The following is a 15,899-nucleotide window of genomic DNA, read 5'->3' on the forward strand; positions in this document are numbered from 1 at the left end:
TTTTATTTATTTTTCCATGTGGCCCGTGGTGGACCCATTTACTGTTTCACATATGGGCCAATTGGGATTTTTCCCTCCCACCTCTTACAGCAGGCCTATAAAAACTGTTTCTTTCCATGTATTTGCTCAGCACTTATCTGCTGGTCCTCCAGTTCTGACTGAGGGCCTGTGTGCTACAAAGAACAATAGTCTAGGAACGACCATCAGCACAAAAATCTCAAAATGTTTGGAGCTTATTGCAGTGGCTTCCCTCACCCATCAGGAATAATTTCAGAAGACATTGGCACTGAGGTATGTGCTGACCTGACTAATAACAAGAATCTGTGCAAAGCCAAATAAATACTCCTAAGAGACATCTGAACTAGATAGGTATGTGCTACTGAAAGCAGCAGGTCTACATCCCGACCCTAGCTGTCACGCTGCAAAAACCTATATGGGCACATTGTTTCTGTGCTAGAGTCCTTCCCTCTCCATTCTCATAGTCTCCTGCTCCTCTGTACCTCCATCCGTCTTGTCCACTGGTCTTACGACACAAGGCTGCCTCTTCATCTGAGAGTGCCACTTCTTTGCATTGTTGGACAATTATTTAATTAGGTGTGGTAACCTGCTTTAGAGGCAGTGGCCTCAATTCATTTTAGTTACATACTACTTTCTACTTATGGACACCTCTTCTAAAATTTGTAGGCACATACAAAGACACACAGTAAGCAGCCCATCAAGAAAATGGCTTCCAAGGAAGTGCAGTGCAAAATAAATAATTAAATAGTTCTTACAGTACTTTCTGCAAGACAAGGGAAATCAGGACAGTAAAGGAGGAGGCTTCATACTACCTATAACAGCCCCAAGTAAACCAATCGATTTAAATGCATCTCTACACTGAAACAGTTGGTGCTGAAGACCCATCAATCATACTATGTACATGGCAGGTTCTTCACTTTGGACTGACTCCAGCCTGATCCCATGGACTACATATTCAGTAGCTGTTAGAGAGCTTTAGATGCTTTTCTGGGGCATATCTTCTCATTTAGCTTCAACCCGAAAAAAAAAAATAATTTATGCTCTCCAAGACCACTCCATGATGTGAACTGATGAGCAGTATATTAGGACCATGATGAAATTTGATTCAAAAATCATATTCCTCAAATGCCAATGTATTGGCATTCTATCCCTCCACACACACAGTTCTCCTGGCAAATCAGTCCCAATTCCCTCTCCTGGGCCTGATTTTTACCCTTACTCTGAGTGTTTCTGACTCCATCTTCTACCCGATTCTTTATCTAATCTCAGTCTTCCATTCTTCCTTTTACTTCAATCCAATGTATCTGTAGCCAGTCCTAGGTCCTTCTCCCACCCTCTCATATCTGTGTTTCATTCACTGTAAAAATTAATGTCAATTTTTGCTGTTCATGTAGTCTCATCTTTCCTCCTCCTCACGTGATCTCATCATCCTCAGCCACAAGTCTGAAGCTCAGAAGAGTCAGAAGCTCTTCGCAAAATCTCTTCTGGAATGCCTGAAAGTGAGGCAGGAGGCATCATAGAGTTCAACCCATGGTACCCATTCTACACTGCAGCAAAGCAGAAAGCAAGAACAACTTCAAAGACACTTTTTTTTATAGCTTAGTTCTGGAGGAGCAACATGTTAATTTATTCTAAGGAGATTGCACTTAGGACATGCAACAAGCTCGAGCACACTTTAAAGGACAAGTTTTCAGAAATGGCAGATGTTAACACCCAAGAAGCCTCTGCAGAGCTTGAAGGAAGAGGTTTGTTTCTTTCTTTTTAAGAGTTGCAGAAAAATATGTGTTGATGTTCACAGATATTGTAGAAGATCTGTCTGTGACCAGAAGAGCATTGCCTGCCAAATTTCAAACCCCTGAGCCACGATCAAGTCCAACAATGGGGGATGTTAAGAAATATTAAAGAAAAGGTTTCAGGAATGTTTTGACAGTGGAAAACAACATGTTTTCCTCTGCCATGTCCTTGGAACATGCTGAGTTGTTTTGGCTGAATTTGCTCCAAAACATTCGGCACCTGGCATGGAAAGTTTCTGACCCAGCTGTTGAATTTTGGCAAAAAAATTATTCATACAACATGAAGTGTCAGGCAACCTTGACATGGGGGTTAGTAGTTTCATCTATTTTGATTTCTCAGAGGGAAAAAGATGCAAGTTAGCAAGTTGTCACAAAACTGAGCCAGCTGATGATACTGAAGAGGGAACCTTGAAGAAGGCCTCTGTTTAGAGAAATGACCAAAGCCAAATTAGGTTTCTGGTTAAGTGTGCTTGGGGGCGATACACAAACCACGTGACAATAAGCAGCCAATAATAAATTACACAAGCACCATAGGAAGTAAAACACGTTGCAAGAAGAAATTCAAACAGTTAAAGAGCTATCGACATTGAAACTTCTTGTATGAAATCTTCAGCAAAGGCAAAACTTGCAAGTTTTAGAATCAAGTAAGCCCAGACTGGGACAAACCTGTGCCTTCAACATCACTCCTTGTGAAGTTGAGAACTCACTTGTTAAGTTCAGAACCAGCATCTTTTCTTCTTCCTTGGTATCAGAACACTGTCCCACCATTTCTTGCCAATAACAGTGCAGACAGCAGGTATCAGGGCCCAATCCTACAATTTCTCCACGTGCACAAAGTGCAGTGGAGTCACGGGGAGTTCCAAGCACGTAGTACTGGAAACATCAGGCCCATGAGATCTCATTTCCCGATGGGAAGGTACATTTTACAACCTATTACACTTTTTGTTTGAATACCATCAGTCAAACCTTTAATCATTTTACCAGAATGTTAGAATCTGGCTTGCTGGCAGAGTTCTAACTTTGTCTTTCAAAGGCAATTAAGTGTTAGTGGAAAAAATAAAGAACTTTTGAAATGACAGTTTGTTTCATATTTGCAAAACAGTAAGCTTTCTTTCAGTGCTGTCTAGCTTTCTGATCAAAGACATTAATTTTATGTAAAAACATATTAAAAAGATAATAAAACCGAGTGAGTCCTTTATGATAAATCATTTGCTATCAATGCCTAAACTTTTTTTTTAAATAAGGACCAAGATAACTAAGCACTTTTATTTTCCCTTATGTCTCCTCCTTTTCATAATAAAATCTTTGGCTCTTGCTTTCCTTTCAATTCTTTAATTTGCTTTATTGCACAATAAATTTAAATCACAACCTTACAAGCTCCCTCTTAAATATATGTCTGTCATTTGTCAATATTTTACTTCTCAACGCTAGTTCTGAAAGCTTCCAAATGACTGTTTGGAAGATATTGTATCTCTCTCTTCACTGATACTTGAGCATGAAGAAAGCGTGGCTTTATTTCCACATTTCATTCACACAGAGGAGGATTAGACAGAACTGCTTCCATAGTGTTGAACAACTGGACCAAAAAAAGATTTTGTCACTATCACAATACCAAGAAAATCATCAGACGTTGTGATTTTAGTAGCATGTATATGGTTTTGCTTAAGTGAATGGTAATTCATTCATATAATCTAGCCTCCTGCAGCGCAAGATAAAAACAAAGCTTGACATAACTGATGTCTTTCCCCAGAACAGCCTTCTACCACCTTTAATTCTACCGAACTCTTGAAGAGCTGCTGCTGAAAACAATTAACTACAGGTGTTCTTCATAACGTGCCCAAGGCAATGGAGGACCTTCCCCCAAGTGATGTCAGCTGTGGTCAGCTCTTACCTGTGCCAGAATGCCACAAGTGAAATCAATATTTTCTCTTGCAAAATGAGAGTTTCAAAACCAGATCGCTTTTTCCACTTTGCCTTCACTGTACTTCCACACCGAACGGCAATTAACTATGAATCTTTATTTCATTCATGAACTATCCAACCAGATTTGCCAATCCAACAAGTTTATAAAGATTGGGTTGCCTTGGAACTAGCTAGGGGTCCCCAGGAATTGTCCTTCTCTGGAAGAATCTGTTCCTCTCAAACAGGAATAGATAATGTGATTCCCTTCTGTTCCAGCTGACCTCCACGTCAGAAAGGGGAAGAGATATTTTGTGTGTGTATACCCCTATATAGCTACACCTATCTATATATTGACACCCAAAACAAATTCATCATACTACAGAAATATTATCCAATCTTTACTGCTTCACAAATGCTTGGTCCGTGCTGAACAAAAGCTCTGAGGATTTGATATGACAAAATGAATAAAAGGTAGACCGTCATGAAAACTCTTTTTCAGCTCATTGTAAATACTCAAGACATTTTCTCAGTGTTTCAGGATGAAAAACTTTCTAAGTTACTCAACTACATTTGCCCATGCACAAAAAAGGCCTCTAGTAAAAGGCAAGGCAAAGGGTGACACTGACAGCCCATCTGGTACGTGAATAGAAGCTCTTTGACCTGTGCACAATTATCCTGTGACTTTAAAAGATGCTGCCACTAAAACACTTTTTAATTTAGATTACCTTTGTTATACAAAGTACATCTATGTTGAATTACAGAAATTACGCCCCTGCACAGTATAAGCTAAGCTAACATGAACCCTCGTAGACCAATACATGTAGCAATGCTGCAAGGTAACAAGCATCAAGACAACAGACATTGCACTTCAAGTTACATCCACGTTGAAGCGTACTGCAAGAAGTGGCAAAAAACCCTCCATGGAGATATTTACACATGCTGCACCAAGAATAAAGCATGGTTCAATGTACACCAGCTCTTTCAAAAACTGGGCACAAGTGAAATCTTGGCAGGCTGAACTACAGTACTAAAATATATGCAGCTGCCAAAGGCAAGTGCTTCATCAATTAAAAAAAAAAAAAAACCGAACAAAAAAACCCCAAAAAACCCTGCTTGAATTTGATCTTTCAGTATTGACTTTAAGACCATCACCCTGGCATCTGGTAACAAACCCCAAAGACCCCACCTCCATGTGACAAAAGCAAGTTGTGAGTTCAGAAACAGAGAAAACAGATGTGAGGCAACTAGCTCACTTGATAAACACGTGGGACACATGCTGCGAGATTGTATGGAGCATCATCTGTGAGGGTGGAAAGCTCAAGTGTCAGAGGCAAGCCTCTATGAGACAAACCTTGCCTAGACATCAAAATAGCGAGTGTAAAGACGCCAGTGAAGTATCTAATTCTGACACCTCTCCTCCCTTGTATTTTCAGTACTACTGAGGCCTACAGAGCTTCTCACAGTAAGGTGCTAGTTATTTTAAGAACAGCAGAATTTCAGTCAACCACACACCAAAAAGAGAAGACAGCATTATTCCCGTTCACCTTGTGCATCTTGTACCACATAAGTACCTAACTTGTCTCTGAAGTACGACTGTCTTTAGACACTTCAAAAAAAAAAAAAAAAAAACACCAAAATAAAAGGCAAAGTTAAGCTGAAAATCAGGGACTTTAAATCACCGGCCACAATTTCCATAAAACCGTGTATAAGACGTTTCCACGATTTGAAAAAATAAAACACCAAAATAAAAGGCAAAGTTAAGCTGAAAATCAGGGACTTTAAATCACCGGCCACAATTTCCATAAAACCGTGTATAAGACGTTTCCACGATTTGAAAACATTGCTGCAGCATCACATATATTGCAACACAAGGATACCCTCTAAAATAAGATAGGCATCTTGATGGTTATTCCTGATAGAATGAATTGAGTGGCTGTATTAAAAAAATGCATATCTCAAATTCTTTCCTAGCTATACCCTAATGTGTGGTATCCCTCATGGAATTTCAACAGGCTAATCTAGCACAGACTTTAGTATAAGTAGCTTTGGAAAACTGCAAACAAGTATATAGTTAAAAGGTCAACCCTCTGCAATATGTACAGTAATACGCAAGCAGAACACACAGACACGGACAAATTATCAAAGGATAAATTTGCAACCTACTTTTTTCTGGTGAGACATGTGCCTTAGCTTGTCCCCTCACAAGCCTGCACGTTGAACCATCTCCTGCACAGATTCCACAGTTGTCTTCCTTGGCATTGCTCCCGAGTTGTCGATCACAGCCTACTGCCTGCCAATATCAACACCACAGTCAGGAGGAGGGCAAAGCTGAAGGAGACATGCTCAGGTTTCTGGAATTTTATTTATTATGTTATCCTTTTGATTTTACGAGCTGGCCTCATTCTATCAAAGCATATCTTGCTATTTAGGATTTTAAAAGCATACTGTCATTTCCATGATTTTAATGATGAGCCACAACAACTGATATATTAAACTACTCAAGCATAGGAAATAGATGAATCAGCTTCCCGCTGCTTATGTGAATGAATAGCATTGGGCGTTATTCTTTCCAACACAAGGGACAACTCTGTCACGTACAATTTGTTTTTCATTACCTGTTTAATTATGTCTGAGAAAGGATTAATTTAATGAAATAACGCAAGTTAAATATTTAAAGGGTACCCAGACTTCAGTTTCACAGACAAGCAGCTGTGGGCAGTGCTCATAACCAAGTGTCTTGGCCATTCAAAATTTAACTGGCATTTGTGTGGATTTCATATTTGCCGTTTACGTCAATGTCAGTCACATATACATTTGCTAACCAGGTTTTTAAAAACTTGGATGATTCAGTTCTCACCTTTTGATATTTTTCTGAATATGAGACCCGATCTATAAAAACTTTCCAACTATTATTATAAAAACACCCAAACTTAAACACTGCCAAAAATTGCAAAAGCAAAGTTTTTGAAAAACTGTCAACTGAAAATTCTCCAAACTATAATGAAAACATTTTTTCAGATTTTCCTTTTTCTTCATATAATCACTCTACAAGAAGCATGGGAGTGAGAATGGAAAGACAAAGAAGAATAGACAACACTGACTAAAAGCACCTTCCTGCTAAAAGGGAGATAAATATTTGGTCTCACCGATCTTACCCTTCACCATTTCGTAGAGGAAATTTGCAGGGAGTACCACATGTTGAGCAATGTGGTAAAAAGCTCATCTGCAGCTTGCATTTTTCTCAAGTCAGCCTATAGGCCTCTTATATCCACACATCCCTGGAAAGTGCAGCTAATTCATCATGGACATATGTATTAACCGAACTGACAAATGGATAGAAAGCACTCTGGAAACTCGCAGCTGAAAGCCGTGCTAGAATTCTGAAACTGGCCAGCACACTCCTCTTCCTATATAAAAATGCTTGGAAGGGGCAGCCTTAGCTGCCAAGATCCACTGCATCTGTGCTATGCCAAAACTGACACACAATCCCCTTGGAGGGGTGAGCATCGAGTCTGCACGTAAGAGGCAAGGTTGGGTCTTTCAGCGCAAGTTAACACACAGACACATACACTGCAGAAAGATAATCTCAAAGTTTCATGCGCCTCCAGAAGAGACAGCAAAGCAGTCCCACCTCCCACTCCTGCACCTTTCTGTGATTTGCCCAATTTTCTACAGCCCGTGTTCTCTGCAGAGGAAGGCATTACGGAGGACAGTTCATGATAATTCGGTTGAGAATCAGGCTGTACTGAATGGCACCTCCTTACCACAGGGTTCAGACTTACCATAAAACTCTGCACTAGCAGCAGGAAATTAATTTATTCCTGCAACTGAAGGAGATTTCCATCCTGTGTAGCCCAGCAAAGAATTCATTTTAAAATTAAATAACCAGCTTACCTGAAATGATTTAATGTTAATGCTTAGTGTTAACAAAAAGTTGTAAAAAATAAAAAAACCTCACACGTGTGTGAAATCAGACCGTCTCAGAACAGGTGCTTATTTACCCCACAGAAGCTATGCAGAACACCATACTACAATTTAGCATTGGATTAAAGATTCAAATGTTTTCATTTGTGAACATATCTTTATATTAGCTCTGGGTTCATCACTGACATCCAGAAAGTTACAAAAAGAAAAAGACTGTAAACAAATTACTCTTATTTTCCCATTTTATCACTAATTAGCATTGAGAAGTGAATGAAAAACAACAGTATTTCAATAAACAAACTGACAGGGCCACCGTGTGAATCAGAAAGCAGGTAAAATTTCCAGGGATATAATCACAGAGTGCTCGACACAGTGGCCTGCCACTTGGCAGCTCCCAATTCCCAGCTCCACAGCAGTCTGTCTTTCTGACCTTTGAAAACTTCCTGTGCTTTTCAATTCCAGTCAGTGAAAAGGGTATAACTGCAATTCCTCACCTCACAGGGATGTTGCAAGAATAAACCTCCTGAAGATTCTGAAACATTCAGATGGTGCAATGATGGGGACCACACCGTAATTGTGAGACCTGTATTTCTCTCAGGCAGGCTTTGAAAGTACTTGTCGCTCTCCACTGCCTCTCCTGCTCTTATTCACATAAAGATACTAGTAGCATGTGGAGGCAAATCGAACTACTGCAAGTGTAATCCCTCCCCAGATCTCACAAACGCATTTCTATTTCACAGTCTAATCTCACTTTCTAAATATTAAGAATATGTTTATTCACTTAGTTAATTCTCAAAGGAAAAATTAAGCTGCACATTGTGCTACTCCATGTGAGAAACTGCTATTTTTCTTGGTTTAAACTGTTGTGTATTTGTTGGAGACACATCCTGCAAGCCTTCGGTGGCAGGATGGTACTGAGCAAGCAGAGCACTTGCAAGACCAGCCCATTAAAACCCAACATGGCAATAACAAACATACGTACTGAGCCATCACACACAGTCACTATGCAAACCGTTGCGTATAACAAAAATTATACAACCGTGCAAACACAAGGCGCTATTGAGCCCAACGTGGAATGTAAGAAGAAAGATAATCAGCACAGCAGTGTACTTTAGAGGACTGTTTCGCATAGAATTGTTGCTTAATTTTAATAATACACAAACGCCACAGAAATAAAACAGGAGTGCTAGCTGCAAGGGACCCGGAGGTGGGAAAACCGTTAGGGCTCCCCTGCTAGCAAAGGTGGTACGTTCAGCTAGACACATTCACCCTCTGAGGACTTCCTACCGAGATTACCATTACATCAACTGTTACAAATATCAAGCAATGACATCCTGGAACACAGTTTAGAAAATAACTCATAGGAGTATCAAAATGTAGCTCTGAAATGAGCACAGGATTTCAGATTTGGTTTAACATGAAGCACCCAAAAATTCTGCAGATTTTAATGTGACAAGCGTCAAATTTAGAGGTAATTCAAGCATTGCTACCCTGGGATCTTAATGAGTGAACACTAGCATGAGGAGATCAGCACTGGGACAGGGTGTTTTTCAAACCTGAGTGTCTCGAGTTAGTCTTTTTTATCCGTTTATAAAACCTCGATAGGAAGCAATATTTCTCAGACAAGCTGCACAGCCATGGTTCTCACCAAAATAACAGGAAGCCACAGGACATAACTTTGGAAATTAGGCCTCGAGAGCCTAAGGTATCTTGACACCAAACATTATGACTTTAAGGTATTCATACTTTAGCCAATAACTATTAAAAACCCACAGTGTTTGATGACACATTTTGAAGACAGATCGTATTTGCAATCAAAGGACAAAAAAATTATATACCTTCCTCAGGTCACACACCTCCTCAGCTAGTCAAAGAGGTCTGATGATGTTCTCCATTAAGATGCTTGTTTGGGTTAATTTACCCCACATTGCTCACTGTTTACAGAGCAAAGGGATCAACCGTAAATATTACAGGCAGATCGGGAAAACATCTGCGGGTTTTTAGGGCAGAGTCAGAAACAATTATATTAGGTGATTTTAACCTAGGCTGCAGAAATGAAACATGGAAATGAAATATGAAAAAGAATAACACTGTTTTGTCACAAGCAGCTAGAAAACATCCGATTGAGCAATGAACAAAAACCTGCCTCTGCTTCAACAAACTTCGGAACTAAATGTATGCCAGAGCTATTGTGAAAGACAATACTGAAGGGTGTTAAATATTTTGTAGCGTGCTTAGAATAGTTCATGCAGGTTCAGAAAGGCAAAGGAAGAGCAAAAGGTCAGGGTATAAAATACAGTAAACCAGATGAATGAGAAAAATGAAATTGCTGCTGATATGTTAGGGGTGACTATGCAACGTTACAAATAATTTTGCAAATATGAATCTAAAAATAACTCAGAAGCTCCCACCGCTGTTTCTTCAGCACATACTCATTTAGTAGGGTTTCAGATAAGGAATTACACTTCATTTTTATTTATGGAGGTCAAAGTATAATCTGTTAAATTCAAGAATCTTCCTTTCTTAAGGAGGTGTTTGTAATTAACGATGATGAGAAAATGGACAGGACTGCAAGGTCCAAGGTTTTTAACCACGATAAAAAAAGAATCTTAGTGGCAAAAAAATGGCAAAATTACATGGTGGAAAAAGGCACTGTGGTGAAAAACCCAGCAAATCCCAAACTGTCTTCAGAGTCTTCTTGTAATAAACATTGCCATTGCACAGCCCAGTGCAAGACTGGGTTTTGAATTTTCAACTTCTGCATGTTAGACCATTGCGTTAGGCTGCTGCTCTCTCAAAACAGGCACACCAGCATTTGCTTGTAGAACACATTACACAGAGGAGAGTTGTCAATTTAAAAAGTGTTATATATCAATCATAAAAAGCTGTTTCTAGTTTTTATAGCACCGAGGATGCTAGCGACTCAATATGACATCCTTCAGATAAAGAACCTGAAGAGATATCCCTGCTCTAGAAGAGAATACTTATCAGAAACACGAGTAAAACCAAAGATCTGTCATAACAAGCACCACTTAAGTGTTAAGTGTAATTATTACTATCAAAAGCATGAAATCATATACAGGAATATATATAATTATATACAATATTTCTCTTCAGAAAGGGGGTCCCCACCTTCTACAGTCCTCTGGAGCCCAAGATCCAGGTATAGCCAGAAAAAACAAACACACTGAGTTCTAATAGAAGTGGCCACAAAAGATTGAATCCCTGCTGTCTGTATTTGTGACAGATATATAAATTCTGTGAAACATTAAGACCAAAGTTGCACTAGTGCCGTTCTTTCTCTACCTACTGTGTCTTAGGCTAAGCTCTTTAGCAGACAGACCATTTAAATATCCAGCAATGTATATGTTATATACTATATAATTTTCTACTTTGACTAATAAATTTGTGATTTATATGGACTCCCATTTATCAGCGACTCCATTAAAATGATAGGCTGCGTTTTTCAGTGTCCCGTGTTCGCTGAAGGGACTGGTGGCTCAGTGTCAGGGAGTAATGCCCTAACGTGATTTGGTTTAATAAAAATAGAAAAATGAATCCAACAACATCTTACCAATCCAACAACATCACCTTCCTTCTAGAGTCGCTGGGCAAACCCCAGCTTTGCTTGAGGGAAATGCTGGGGGAAATCCAGATGAGGGCTACTCTGAGTACATTCACATTTGCAGGCTTTCATTGGCCTGGCTATTTCACAGGATGCACAACTATGCGTCCTCATGAAATAGACTTCTAGTGGGATTTTGACATCAACATGAAGACAGCATTTAGTGAAACTCAGCAAAAGCGGAAAACCCAGCAAATTGCTTAAGGGAAGTGCCCAGCATGATTAAAATGTAAAATACTACGTTTCTGCTGAGCAAGGATGTGCATTGCAGAATGCACAAACGGAAATGATAATTAGACTCCTTCACAATAATGTGATAGACTTGTTATACGGGAGATCCTTTTCCTCAAGGGCTGAACAGTCTGTCGTTATCCCAGTACACGTCGCCCAGTAGTTTTCTGGTTTAAAACTGACTAGCAACAGATCTGTTACAGCGTTATCTCCGTAGAGCGAATCCTGTATTGGCTGGACCCCTGACCTGCTGATGGGTGGCAAAGACTCTGTGGACTAGAAGCATTTGGGCTTTCACTGCCCACAAAATTTGTCAAGATGTGGAAAAATATAGAATTAAAGGAGACTGCTACAGCAAACAGACCAAACAAAGCGATGCGACCGCCTTGCCACCAGAATAGTAGTACTTGAGTTGTTATAACCAAATTATTTATTTCAGCTTTACAAGAGATCAGAACTAAGACAAAAACAGAACAAAAACTTCTACATACTTTTGAAGGTTATCAGCTTTGCACAAAATGCAAGATAATCTCCAAATTATTTCTGGCAAAAATATCTTCAAGTCTTGTGACTTGCCTAAGAAAGTACACACATTTAATGTCAACATTTACTAGTAAAAGAACAAAAGAGTGAAAAATCCTTACATGATCAAAAAGATACGTCTCTGTTGGAGTTCGTTAGAATCCCTCTCAAGAGGAAAAATTAGAATGGTCAGCGTCTTGGTCAAAGAAAAAGGATTTTTCTTTGAAAAAGAACACAGACACACCACAAAATCAAAACTCAGAGAAATTATGGCTGTATTTAACGGCACAGTCGCACATGCTATCACAACACACAGCTCTTACTGCATCAGTGTCAGCTGGCTGCTCCTGCTCTACATGTCTGCAGAGTAGAGGCAAATGTTGGGAATGTCTGCATCCACACAACAAATACTTAATTTTAAATACGGCTATGGGAGTTTACAGTAATAAAACTGTAAGTATAAAACCTGTCATGTGAAAATCCTGCTCTGCCTTAGTCAATATTTTCCGAGTATCTTGCCCCCCATAAAACCCTGCTGTCTTTCAAAGACCATCTATTCATTCACTTTGCAATCTCTGCTCACATCCTTCGCTATGTGGTAACACAGAGTTATTTTTTTCTCCGCACAGATAAAATATGTCCCTGGAAGGAGTATAAAGAAAAAAACCCCACTGTGTCTTTCCCTTGCTCTCATCATCTGCAAGTAATTGATTCTGACAAGCAGAGGGAGAGATACCAGAATATCCACCCAATTAGGAAAGCCATTTCCTTTTTGGTTTTTTAATTACTTCTAAAAGCAGTGTGGAATATTAGCTTTCAAGCGCCACTTTCAAACTCTGGTTTATCTTCATTGAAGATTTTACTTGTTCAGAAACGTGATTTTGTCCTCACATGTTCCTGACTCATAATTTTTCAGTTATGCCTAAACTCAGCCTAACAAAGGCCTGATTGTGGCACAGGTTCTCACATCTCTGCAGTCGAGCCAGTGCAGGTCAGTAGCAGCCCAGACAAGCTGACATGGGCTTCAGCATATGTTAATAAACAGAATACAGCCCCTTCAGGGACCTTCAGTATGTAACCGATTAACAGCAGCTGTCCCAGCCCATCACTTCACAGCAAATGAAGCAGCAATCCCAGTTGCCAAGGTGAATGGGTATTGGTGGTGGTGGGAGTAAGAAAGTTTCCTGTGTAAGGATTTTCAGTTGCTCATAGATGAGAAAGCAGGGAGTAAAGGCTAAGCGTGTAAAAATACAAACCTCAGAACAGCGGCAGAAAGTAAGTCAGAATGATGGGCACGAGGAGACACATCATGATGTTCAAATTCCCCAGTCATCCATAGAGAGAAGAACGTAAAGCAATAAAAAGCACAGAAGATAAAAAGTACAGTGCATAAAATTCATTGCATACTAAAGGACTCCTAAAAAGACTTTCCACATATTCCTGCAAACATTTTATATCTGAAGGCAAGAGGCTAAAGAGTATCCTGTAAATCCATTTCTATAAAATAAAAGAAAGTGTTTCCAAAACATTTAGCAATTACTACAGGATCTGTCACACGCTAGGACAGCGAAGAGATTACAGGACCACCCAGTAGAGGACCAAGTACCCGTTCCCACACCGTCTCTGTTTCAAAAAATACACACACGCTCAGAGGACAGGACAAACTCCCATTGGGCTTCTTGTTTGTGAGAATGCTTTCAAAAAAGAAATCGATGTATGGAATCAGATTACTTTGCTGCTTTTCTGTCTAGATCCAGCCAAGTCTGCCTTGCTGTACGAAGGTGAAGGTAGCACTGGGGGATATGAAGGTTACTAAGGCTCTGTTTCAAGACAACACCCAAATTATGAGGTTTTCTCCTATCACTATGGACATGTTTGAGAACCTTGTTAGGCTGGGAAGCAAAAATCACATTTGTACAAAGCTCACCAAAACAAAACCAAACCTGACAGAGAGAATCACTTAGGAAAAAAGAAATATAGATAAGGAACTAGAGATCAGAGGAAAAACACTACAGATCTGACAAAAAAGGATAAGCTTAGACAGTAAGAAATCACTATAAGGAGTATTTCTCCATAAGAAACCGTAGGAGGGAGAATAAGACAAGATCTGGAAAGAGACATCAGCTTCCAGCAGTAGCGGGCAGCTGAAAAATAAACACAAGTGAATTCAAAAGCCTTTCTCAGTGTCTGAGAGTATCTTATTGCCACCTGTAGCAGAAGCATGCCTCTGAGTTGCCAAGAATATCATCGCAAGGGAACCACTATACCAAGGAGAACTGTGACATTAAAAGCAGTGCAAGCACCGCCCTTCAAGGGTGGCTGTGTGATCTGCTGGCGTGGGCAGTGGTGAGAACTTCCATCCGGCGAGGAAACCAACCCACTGAGAATACAGAGGGTGATGCTGACAGGTTACGTACGACATGGAAACCCACGCTCAGCACAGCCCCATCCTTCAGTGGGACTTCTGGAGAGCCACCAGTACTTACCCGCTGAACTGCAGCTGGAGCTCACCGCTCTCCTCATTTTTATGGCATATGTCACACGTATGTGTAGCCATATGAAGATTTTGATACATAGCTCTGAGATCCAGAGAGTTTTGTTGGATCTACATGAGTAACTCCCATAGTCTCTCTGGATAAGGTCCAGCCTGCCAGCTCTGGTGCGTGCAGTAACATGCAGGCAGTGTCCACAGGCCTACACAAGGATTCCTCCATGCTCTAAATGTACTTTACTCCGTGCGTTTGTTAAGCAATGGTACACAAGAAAGAATGCCAGATTCAGTATAAAGGCTGACGTCTAAGACAGAGCTACCTCGGAATCAATCCTTCCCATGAATAACTTGAGGTTTGAGGACTAAAAACCAGGAAAAGGCAATGTGGATTTTTTTTCTTATTTTTAATATTAAAAAGATTGTAAATGTTCATTTAAAAAAGGTGCTTTAAACTGCTATTGAAGAATTAACTACTCTGAGGCATGAGAAACACAGCTGTATGTCTACAGTAACACTGGATGAAAAGGAAACATTCCTAAGTACCTGAACACCAAACCCCTTGTGCATCTTGGGCAGTCCTTTAACATATTTACGAGCAAAAAGATGTATCTACAGAAACCCAACAGGAAAGAACACAAAATGCCTTAAATTAGCACTTTGAGAAAGCAACTCTCAGAACAAACGGAGTCACGATTCAGAAGTAGTTAACAATCTACTATGGTTGTAAGTTTTAAGCATGAGCAAAGCTCAATAAAAAAGTGCAACAGTCTTCCAAAACCTTACAGATACTATTTGCAGTGAAAACTCCAACAGATATTTACATCAGTCCTAAGAGTGCTTTGGTGATGAGTGAAAGAGATACCTACTTTCCATATCGTGATACGTGACAGAAAAGGATCAGCATGGCAGAAGTTGACGGCCCTGCACTTGACATATGGGATGTGTTCTGATGTCAGCTAAATTTATGCCATATGCTACAAAGCATAGTGTAGTGTCTGCCTTTTCTGGAACACAAACAACTTGCTGACACTACATGGAAAGTGCACTTCAGGATTTACATCATCTTTGACCTAACTGTGACAGCCTAGGACAGAACTACTCGGGCTGCTCCTTAGGACTCCAGATATTTTGGTGATGCGTGTATTTATTACTCAAACACATTACTCCGTATTAGGAAAATTATCACCATAACCATTTTAGGTACTGACACAAGTAACACCCCATTCTGCATTCTGGTAGAAAAAACCAGGTCTGCATAAATTAAAAACAAAAATCCAAGGAGAGGCAGGGCCCCAAAGCAGATAGAGTAATGGGGTAAATGTTGCCCACACATGTGTCTGACATGCAGATGTTTTTAAATGTCTCCACCCATATCCAGATGGGCACAGCAGGA

General features: G+C 39.9%; 1 protein-coding gene across 1 annotated transcript in view; it reads right to left on the reverse strand.

Moving 5' to 3' along the window:
- The window catches only part of ADAMTSL3 (ADAMTS-like 3), a gene marked incomplete at its 3' end in the record, with an annotated part of 167,066 nt that overhangs the window by 58,122 nt on the left and 93,045 nt on the right, over nucleotides 1-15,899 (reverse strand). Inside the window, exon 6 of the mRNA XM_010141355.1 lies at nucleotides 5,877-6,003. Coding sequence (XP_010139657.1) covers nucleotides 5,877-6,003 — 127 coding nt within the window. The remainder of the gene's footprint in view (nucleotides 1-5,876; nucleotides 6,004-15,899) is intronic.

This window comes from Buceros rhinoceros, unplaced genomic scaffold, assembly GCF_000710305.1.
Source record: "Buceros rhinoceros silvestris isolate BGI_N320 unplaced genomic scaffold, ASM71030v1 scaffold1648, whole genome shotgun sequence".
Lineage (NCBI taxonomy): Eukaryota > Metazoa > Chordata > Aves > Bucerotiformes > Bucerotidae > Buceros > Buceros rhinoceros.